This window comes from Nannospalax galili, unplaced genomic scaffold (genome assembly GCF_000622305.1).
Source record: "Nannospalax galili isolate Female #2095 unplaced genomic scaffold, S.galili_v1.0 scaffold356, whole genome shotgun sequence".
Lineage (NCBI taxonomy): Eukaryota > Metazoa > Chordata > Mammalia > Rodentia > Spalacidae > Nannospalax > Nannospalax galili.
In genome coordinates, this window is record NW_008338126.1 from 2331340 (window position 1) to 2341678 (window position 10339).

The following is a 10339-nucleotide window of genomic DNA, read 5'->3' on the forward strand; positions in this document are numbered from 1 at the left end:
GTTTGCACCTATATCCCTGGTTCTGTGTCAATGAGGGCTTCAAACCAGTTCCCAGTGCCCATCTGACCTTGGCTGTCTACAACTCTCCCCAGCATCTTGCTGCCTGCCTCCAGCTGCCCAACTATGCCAACATGTTCCCCACCCTAGCTGAGCAGCTGCCTAGGACTCATTCAGGGCATACGTTTTTGGAGCTCCAGGATAGTGTAGAGGATGGTGATGCCATCCAGAGCCTCCCGGCCAATCTCTTCATCAGGATCCCCAATGCGAAGGAGAAGCCTTCCCAGCAGAAGACCCAGTGCTGGGAACCCCGATGACACCTGTTAGTGTGGTAATCACAGGGATTGGGTCTGTAGCTACATAACATAGGGTGAGCAGACCGGATTGGCCTTCCCTAACAACAGAGGCTTGCCTGAGGACAGTCAGCACAGCGTGTCCCCGCCCCCACCCCCCACCTCCCACTCCTGGGACACTCACGAAGAAAGGCAGGTTCACAAGCGTGTGGTTCAACACAGAGACATTGCTGTTCACAGCCCGAGCTCGCTCATGAGCTTTCCCAGAGTTCATCCAGGGCCCCAGGAGCTGTGAGGACAAGAGCGAGAGAGACTGATACCATTGGATGCCAGCCCCTGCTGGTAGGTGGGTAAGTCAGCAATCTACAAGAAGTTTCCAGAAGGGGTAAGAAGGCAATTCACCATGGTTCTCCTCCTCTTCCTGAGGCTCAAGGAAAGATGGGGTCCAGCTGAGAATGGGACTCAGAACAAAGGGAAGAAGGAGGTCAATAAAGATAGATAAAAGAGGAAGTGCCATGGGGACAGAGACAGGACTAAGGATGGAGAGAGGAAAGAGATGGGCAACAGCAGTAGCTTGTAGGGGCAGCTGTAGGGGCATGGTAGACAGAGTGAAGGGCAAAGGTCCCAGGCCTGTGATCCCAGCTACTTACAAGGCTGAGGCAAGAGGACTGAAAGCTCAAGGCCAGCGGGGGCAACTCAGTGAGAGAATATCTCAAAGTAAAAAATGGAAAGAGGGCTAGGGACATAGCCCAGTGGCAGAGTGCTTGCCTAGCAGGTGTGGGACCTTAGGTTCAGTCCTCAGTACTGAAATAAAATGAAATAAAATAAAGATGGACGGGGAGACCGAGCACTGGCCCGAGATAGCATCCTGGAGTCAAATCACTCTTCCGGGTCCACGTCCCACTGGCTCCCTGTCTGGACCTTAGACATTTTCCTGTTTCCCTTTGCCTTTCTCTCCTCCCTCTGCAGCCCCCATTCTGTGCACCTCCAAGATGCTCTTCAGTCCAACAGGAGTGGGGTCTTCAATAAACAGGGCATTCAGCAGTTTCTGCAAGGCATCCAGGGTCTGATGGTAAAGTGTCTGTGGACAGGAGGAAAACCATGCTGCTGGGGGCTCCCAGAGACGCTACCAGCCCCAGGGGTCCCCTGGGTAGGTCAGGGAGGAGGGTGCACTCAGCACCACAGTCCAAATTGCTTTATGGTACAGGCAAGGGCGGGTGGTAGGTTTGAGCTGCTCTGGGAAGACCCTTGCTTTTTTACCATCTCCCCTACTGCTGGCTGCCCAAGTTTACTCCCAGGTTGTCATTGTCCAGATTCCCTGATTCTATACACTCTGGAGCCAGTGGCCTTTGGGATTATACCACAACCACCAAGCAAGTCTTGAAACCAACTACCTCCTGGTTGTTGAGCAGCACTGCCCTCTGCTGGCAATACTTGTAACTACAAGAGGGCTGCCTGATGGTTCCACAGCAGAGATTTTGGCCCTTACTTTGTAAGGGCACCAGCAGGAGAATCCAGAGACCTGTCTCTGGTCTGCGTGATCTGACTCCCACCCATTCTCCAGCTCACTTTCCAGAGCTCCTGTCTCACTCTCTGGACTCTCTCCACACACAACCTTCTTGTCACCCTGGCAGTCAGCATGAGCTCTGCACAGGTCCTTCCCTATGCCACCCCCTTTCGAGGAATCATGACCTAATCCCTCCCTAGGCCATGCTCTTCATTCCAAGCTCTTTTCTGCAGCCTGTGCTTTTTTCTTATACCATTGATCACCCCTGTGCTTTTGCATTTATATGACTGATCTGTGATGGCATCCATCTCTCCCACCTTTGCCCTACTGCAAGGCAATCATAGGATTCTGATGTAGAGAGGGATGTGGTTAATACCTACTGAATGAAAGGGTGGCTGAACAGCTGGAATCCCTCTCCCTCAACCTCCCAGCTGGACCCTGGCCCTCTCTGCATCTTGCCCTAAAGGTCTCCTCCATTGGCACCTCCCAGAATAAATCCACAGAGACTTAAAAGATGTTTCCAGAACCCTTTAAGGTTCTATTCCCCCAGGTCTGCCCGAGTTCCATCGTCTTCTGTATGACCCAGTCCTGAGATCCATCCTCCAATCTTGGGTTCATCATTCTTCAAATAGTTACCAAGTGCCTGTTCAGGCCGACTTAAGTGAGGTGAGTTGCTCCAGGCCACACAGCCAAGGAATAAGAAAGTGACAATTTATTTGTACAAAGCCCTTTCTTTTCCTTTCGAGGTGTCCCCCCTGAGGATGTCCCCAGCCTGAGGACCCAGCTAACCTGGATAACCTCCGCTTTGGCTTCATCTTTCTCCTTCATGGCCTGCACCGAGGGCAGCAAGAACACACTCCGCACACAGGTATTCACCAGCTCTATCCTCTCTTGAACACTCATGACGGGCTGGGTGTGACTGGAGAGAAACAGGAGACAAGACATAGAGTGAGAGAGGACCCGGACATGAGAGAGGTATGAAGAGAGCAACTTGTTCAACTAGGCCACCTGAGATCAGATCCACAAGAAGACACAATGAGATGGTCCAGGGGTATATAGAGGTGACAGTCCATGGAGACTGGGAAGGGGGAGAGGGAAAGGCTTATAGTGGGGAGAGGAGTCCAGAAAAGGGGACAGAGCCTGGAAGGAGAGGGGAGCCACAGCTACCTCAGCTGGATCAGGGTCTCCATGGCCTGCCGGTGGGCAGAGCTCAAAAGGGAATCCAGCGGCTCCTCCTGGATCTGTCTCTGGACAGGGAGCACAGAGAGACAGTAAGAACCAGTAAGAGCCAGCTGTGGCTGACTCTCCGGTTCAGAGACCAGGCCATGTAGGCCCTTGGTCTGGACATAGTAACCCACTGAACAACTAGGAGAGTCAGCACACTGCCCAGCCACATCCCAAGCCTTGAGTTCAAAGCCACCCCAAGCACCTTATGTCCTGACCCATGCATCCCATGGAGGGGTGGGGGGTTAGTAAGAATAATTCCCATGGTGGCCTTCTGGTGATTGACATATTAAACCATAGACCCAGCCCAAGCAAGAAATATCATGCACGACCCTCAAAAGCCATCCAATCTAATCCCTTAAAGCTTCTTACTTTTCATCTGGCACCTAGACACCGTAGGCACTAAATTACTGTGATTTAAATGAAGGTATGAAAGACAAGGACGTTTATCTCTTTTTTATGTATATGTATATGGTTGGGTATGTATATGTAAGTGTATGTGTGTCTGTTTGTGTGTGCACAGATACATGTGCACACATATCCGGAAGCCAGAGTGTACCATTCTTCAGCAGCTGTCCATCCTGTTTTTTGAGACAAGGTCTCTCATTGGGATCTAGAGCTCATCAATTAGGCTAATCTTGCTGGCCAGAGAGCCTCAGGGACCCGGCTGTATCCACCTCCTCAGCAGTAGGATTACAAGTGTGTGCCACTTGTAATGCTTGCTTTTCATGTGGATATGGGGATCAAGCTCAGGTTCTCATTACTTTTTTTTTTATGCGTATGAGTGTCTTGCCTACATGTAGGTAAGTGCACCTGTGTTATGCAAAGCCTGCAGAGACCAGAAAAGGGCACTGAATGCCCTGGAACAGACCATTGTTAGCCATCATGTGGGTTCTGGGAATCGAACCCAGGTCCTCTGGAAGAGCAAACAGCTCTTAACCACTGAGCCATCTTTCCAGCCCCAGGTCCTCATTCTTATGTAGCAAGCACTTTACTAAGTTATGTCCCTAGCTCCTTTCTCTCTGTTTAGGGACCATGAAGCCAAACGTAATTGTGTGATCCTCCATGGTTATCAGTATCCAGTTTATCTTGATGGGTAACTGAGAAGAGACTGCTTTAGCAAAAACATATATGAGAACCCTCTGAAATTGCCCACGAGGAGGAGATCTGGGGAAAGAATGTATTAATAATAACTGTTCCCAGCTGCACAGGCTCCACAAGCAGAGACCCATTTGTGAGATGGGAAGAATGAGGCTCAGAGAAAGGAAATAAATAATAATTTATCCATACTCCTTCTGGAAAGATGGCAGCAGTCAGAAGTGGCTAGAGCCAAGACTCAAGTTCAAGCAACTGCCTCCTCATCCTGTCCTCTTCCCAACTCACCCCCACCCATCTCACCAATAAGTAGACTCAAGAATTCCACCCCAGTACCATGGTGTGGCCCGCACCATCATCTTCTTCATCATGGTCCCCTTTTCTCCTTTCATTTCCAACAGATCCTGGTTCTTCTGGAAGGTGATGATGTTGTCTACCTTGAGGGCATAGGAAAGCAGAACCAGAGTGAGAACTTCACTGAATCCTGCCCTCCTTCCAGGGAAGTGCATACAGTATCCTCTAACCCCCGAGTGCCTGTGGGCCAGCCAGGCAGCTCTTTCCTACCCACCCAGGCCTACCATTGACTCATATCTAGGTCCAGTTACCTGTTGCCATGATAAAATACCCTGACAAAAGCAACTTTGGGTAGGAAGGGTTTTTTTTGTTTTTTGCTTCTGACTTCCAGTTCCAGGCTACAGTCCAGTGTTGCAGGGAAGTCACAGGACAAGAGCTTGAGACGTGTGATTGGATTACATCCAGAGTCAAGGAACAGCGAGCCAGGAATGCAGGATTCTAGTGCTCAGGGCACTTCCTCCACTCTCATACAGCCTAGGATCTCCTGCCCAGGAAGTGGCACCACCTACAAGGAGTGGGTCTTCCTATCCCAATTAACATCATCAAGACAGTCCCCCACAGACATACACACGGGCCAACCTGGTCTAGACAATCTCTCTGAGGCTCTCTTCCTAGGTGATTCCTGATTATGTCAAGTTGACAATTAAAACTAGCCATCACAGCCCAGGACAAATAACAAGTTTCTATAAGGGGTATTTGGGTAGGGAGAGATGTAAAAACTCTTGGCGGTGGGGTGAGAAGACCAGATCTGAGGGACTGCAAAGCATTCCTCCCTCTTCAGTTAACAGAAAGAGTCCAAACACCTCAATCTGACATTCTACCATTAACAACACCTCTTTGTCTCTTAATGGATTACAGTCAGATTAAGGCATTCTGCTACCCAAGAGGGGGTGCACATTAGCCACTGTCAGTTCACTGATTCCCATCACCTTAAGGAAGAAGACAGGTAACAATGAAATTAGTAACCCATCGTACAATAAAGAAAACAAACCACCTTAATCTGATGGAGAATGTGGCAGGTTAAGACAACCACGGCTGTTTTCCACTCCTATCAGTGGATAGATTCTTCTTGAACCCTGGCTTCTCTCACAAGTTGCTTTGACCACCTGACTATTGTAGAATGTATATATGCCAGTGTGGGTCCCAGTACACACTTTTTCCTTCTGGAACCCAGATGCTGTGCTGGAAGGAAGTCCAAGCTAGACTAAGAAGATATGAAACCATGCAGAGAGGGGCCCTGGTAAGTAAGGGGCTGTCTGAGTTCCAGCCCCTCAAGTGATCTGTTTATACTGTGAAGAACAGATGAACCACCCAGTCTGAGCCCAGTAAAACTGCAGTCATGGGGAGGTAATCCCTCAAATCCTTAGTTCCCAGCAGCAGAGTAAGCCACTAAATTGTGTTGGATTGCTAATCCCAGTATAGAAAGGGAGAAGAGTGCTCATTTAGACTCAGTAGTCAGACAGTCTCAGAGGAGCGGACATTCAGGCTGAGTACTGAATGACAAGAAAGAACCAGAGGGAGGGTATGTCTCCTCAAAGTAAGATGGCAGGTCACCATTCTGTCCTTGGAGTGGGAACTAGCGCCCAGTACATTATAGGGGTTCTATGGAAAGCTTGTTGAATGAGGGCACTGACAGCCTTCCTCATGCCAGCGCTAAGATTGAGGCTGACAAGACTTCATTTCAACTTCACCTGGCCCATTCTGTGACAAAGACTGCTTCTGACTCCAGACTCACCCCACCAACTGCTCTTGTCCACACTGTGTGTGTCTGCCCTTACTGGCTTGGCCTTCTCTGCTGCATGGCCCAGACCTGAGTTGGGCCATAACATATACTCAGGAAGGCTATTTCCAGACTTTTGGTTCCTTTCCACAAGTCACTCAGTTGTCTTAGGATTTTTGTGAGGACCAACCATATGCCAAGTACTGCTCTATGTGCTGAAGGTGAAGCCATGAGACAGGCAAAAATTTCCAGTTTATGGAAGACTTGTTCTAGTTTGGGACGCTGTAGTGACTTGAATCTGAAATGTTCCCCGCAGGCTCATGTTTTGAATGCTTGATCCCCAGCTGTTGATGCTATGTTGGGAGGCTGTGGACCCTTTAAGAGGTGGTACCTCACTGTTAGAAGTCAGTCACTGGGGGATAGGTCCTTCAGGACATGTTATTTTGCTCTACTTCCTATCTCACTATCACTGCTTTCTGTCTTCTAGGAAGTGGACAGTTTCTGCCACAAGTCCCCATTGCCATAAACTGAGCCACTCTGCCATGATAGACTGAAACCCTCAAAACTGTGAGCCAAAATAAATCTCTCCTCCCTGAAATTGTTTCTGTCAGGATTTTGGTCTCAGTGAACAAAAGAAACTAATATAGAGGTAAACTAGCAACAAGAGGGGCTAGTGAGCACATGGTGTACATCACACAGCACTGAGTTCCCAGTGGGGAGAAGAGCTACAGAGGACCAGGAGAACTGGGCCTGAGGCAGAGAGGTGTCTGGGGGCAACTCAGAAAAGTGGGCTGTGGGCCAGGAGTGACATATGCCTGTCACCTCAGCACTCAGGAGGCAGGGACAGAAGTGCTGCAAACTTGAGGCTGGCCTGCTCTATACTGCAAGTTCAGGGCCAGCTAGAGCTACAGACCAAGACTGTCTGAAACAGTGGAAGGAAGGAGAGAGAAAGAAGGAGGGAGGAGGGAGGGTGGGAAAGGGAGGGAGGGAAGGAGGGAGGAAAAGGATTAGGCTAGGAGCTGAGCATACCAGAGCCGTTTTGCTGTCATCTCTCTTTTCTGCCACCTTGACCTTCACATCTTCGGAGGTTCCTGCATGTCACAGGTTCAGTGTAAGAGTAAAGGTAGATCATGATGTGCTCGGGGTGCCATAGTCCCATCTCCCCTTCCCACTGCACCCCTCCAATCCTCACTCTGTCAGTAGACTGACTAAACCTGGAAAACCAAATCAGCTCCTGTCACCTCCCCTCCCTAAAACCCCTCAGTGGAGCCCCATGTCATTGATCTTCCTTGCTGGGGCCTTCACGACACTGCCAGGTCAATGTCCATGTCTACCTCCCCAACTTTTTGCCCTCTGCTCTCTTCTCACTCCTGGCTCTGTCCACACTGGCTTCTGCCCAGTCTCAGCAAGGTTCTGGTCAGGGCCTTGGCATGAGCGTCTTCCTCCACCCTGGTCACTGCTCCCTGCCATCGCTCCTAGGGCTCCCTTCTTCAGGTCTCTTCTTGCCTGACACTCCTCAGAGGCCTCTCTTGGCCTCCTGGCTAAGAAAGAGTACACCGTGTCCCCCAGTACAGTTTCTGTTCTCTTTTTTCAGGAGTTACCCCATTGATAGACACTTGTCATAGTGTCTGCTCTTTCCTCAGCCCAAGTCTCTCACCTTGCTTTGGGTGAAAGAATCCCTGTCCTTCCTATAGGTTCCTATTCCATACTTCTAAGTGAAGCCCCACCCATTCTCCTTTTCAAAGAAGGGTGGATCTGCTACCTGAACTTGACCACTAAGAGTATCCCATACCCCCAGTCACAGTGACTGGTCCAGTGATGGGTACTTAGCTAAGAAGGGCCAATTAAGGCCTCCTGTTTAAGGGAACGCTGAAGGAAGAGCAGACCTTTACCCTCCTGAGGTCAAGGTCACTAAAGCCTGTGAAAGCCGAGACAAGAGCATCTTGGCTAAACTGCCAGAGACTGCTGGAGAGCTGAGCCAAAGGGGAAAAGAGCATAGCTGACACTAAATGCCGACCTCTGAACACTGTTCTCCGCCAAACCAAGGCTCCTGGGAGAAATGGCAAGTTCCAAGGAAGCCCAGAGTGACGCTGGGACACCTGGCCCCAGAAAACAAGGAAGAGCACTCAGAGGAGAGCGCAATATGTCAGAGAAACGTAAGCGCCTCCCTGAAGGGTGTTCTGCTGGTCAAACTAAGGAAAAATTATCAACATGACTAATGATAGTAACCAGTTTATAGCTCCTTGAATAAACTAGAAAATGACACAAATAAATGCATGAAATAAGTTGAAAGGTCGGAGGACTGGGATATTTACATACTGTCAAAGTGCCTACAAGAGAGAAACTGGCTTCCCAGTGGAGAACCTCGGCATCTTATCACGTGATGGGATGAACATTGTTCATGAACAAATCAAAACCCCAATCTCTCTCTCTCTCTCTCTCTCTCTCTCTCTCTCTCTCTCTCTCCATGCGTGTGTGTATGTGTGTGTGTGTGTGTGTGTGTGTGTGTGTGTGTGTGTGTGTGAACAGCAGAATCACTAGGGAAGCACCAGACCTCCCTCTTCATCACACTGCATGGTTAGTGACAGGTCTCTGTCCCTCACAACTGGGGTTTTATCACCCCACCCTCACAGACACCAAGGAGACAGAACTAAGAGTCTGCCGAGCACATCGTTGTTACAGCTTGTGGCTGCTGAGCCCTCCCTCTTCCCCCTCCTGGCTCATTGACAGTCTCTGCTCACGTGGGCTCTGGCTTACAGAGGATGAACAGCCACCCCTGGTCCAAATGTAGACCAGACTGGCCTCAATCTCACAGAGATTCACCTGCCTCTGCCTCCCGAGTGCTGGGACTAAAGGTGTGTGCCTCCTTGTAGCCAGCTGGGGCTACAGGGAGACCCTGTCTCAAAAAGTCCAAAAAAAAAGTCTAAAAAGAAAAAGAAAATACACTCAATATCAGATAGCATTCCACATCCTACAAGTTAGCTACTCCTGAGGAAGAAGGAAAACAAAAGCCACATGTAACTCATACCTACCAGGAGAGCCCAGTCACTGACCTAGGCATCTCCCTATATTTCTGTCTCCATCTTACCTCTTTTCCCTCTCTCTGAGCTCTCCTTGGTATTTGTTTCTGCCGATTACCAGACCATGGCCAACCCAAGCAGGTCTGGCTTACCTCCACAGATTCCAGCCTCCCAACCCTAACCTCTGTTTCTCGTCCCTCTGTAACACTGAGACCACTGAGAGCACCCAGACGACAGGACCAGGCCAGCAGACCTCCATTTTCCCCATGGGGCTGCCCTGGGAAGAAAGTCCCTTTCTTACCTTCCTCGCTGCTCACCTCTCTGATAGACTTTCTGGGAAGAGTTGTCTTGCCTAGTTCATTGGGACTTCTTGGAGCCAGGCTTTTGCCCTAATTCTGGTAATAGCAGCATTATTTAAAATAGCCAACAGAGGGCCAGTGAGATAGCTCAGTCAGTAAAGATATTTGCTGCCAAACCCGAAGATCTCAGTTGGATCCTGAGGATCCTCATGGGAGAGAGAGAGAGAACTGATGCCAGCAAGTTGTCCTCTGACCTCCACATATCCACTGTGGTACATATATATATATATATATACACACACACATAAATAAGTAAATAAATAAATAAATGATGGGTGGGTGGATGGATGGATGGATGGATAGATAGGTGTAATTTTAAATTTTTTTTTTGATGGATGGATGGATGGGTAAGTGAGTAGGTGAGTAGATGGATAGGTGGATAGGGTGGATGGATAGAGAGAATTCATGGTGAACTCACAGAGCTCTGCCTGCCTCTACCTCCCTAGTGCTGGGACTAAAAGCATGTGCCACCACGCCCAGCTCTTATTTATTATTTTTATTTTAAGTGTATGAGTGTATTGCCTGCATGTAAGTGCACCTGTGTTGTGCAATGCCCTCGGAGGTCAGAAGAAGGCATCAGATTCCCCTAGAACTAGAATTACAGACAGTTGTCAGCTACCATATGGGTCCTGGTCCTCTGCAAGAGCAGTCAGTGCTCTTAACCACTGAGCCATCTCTCCAGTCTCAATTTTAAAAATTAACATAGCCACCAGAAGGCTAGAGAAATGATTCAGTGGTTAAGAGCTCCAGCTGGTCAAGAAGGTGATCTG

General features: G+C 49.3%; 1 protein-coding gene across 1 annotated transcript in view; it reads right to left on the minus strand.

The window, feature by feature from the left end:
• Window positions 1–10339, minus strand: part of Mroh7 (maestro heat like repeat family member 7) — a 41264-nt gene that overhangs the window by 28108 nt on the left and 2817 nt on the right. The window contains exons 2-8 of the mRNA XM_008833022.2: window positions 7220–7281; window positions 4470–4553; window positions 2965–3044; window positions 2587–2716; window positions 1276–1371; window positions 475–579; window positions 182–317 (exon numbers count right to left, since the gene is read on the minus strand). Coding sequence (XP_008831244.1) covers window positions 182–317; window positions 475–579; window positions 1276–1371; window positions 2587–2716; window positions 2965–3044; window positions 4470–4553; window positions 7220–7281 — 693 coding nt within the window. The remainder of the gene's footprint in view (window positions 1–181; window positions 318–474; window positions 580–1275; window positions 1372–2586; window positions 2717–2964; window positions 3045–4469; window positions 4554–7219; window positions 7282–10339) is intronic.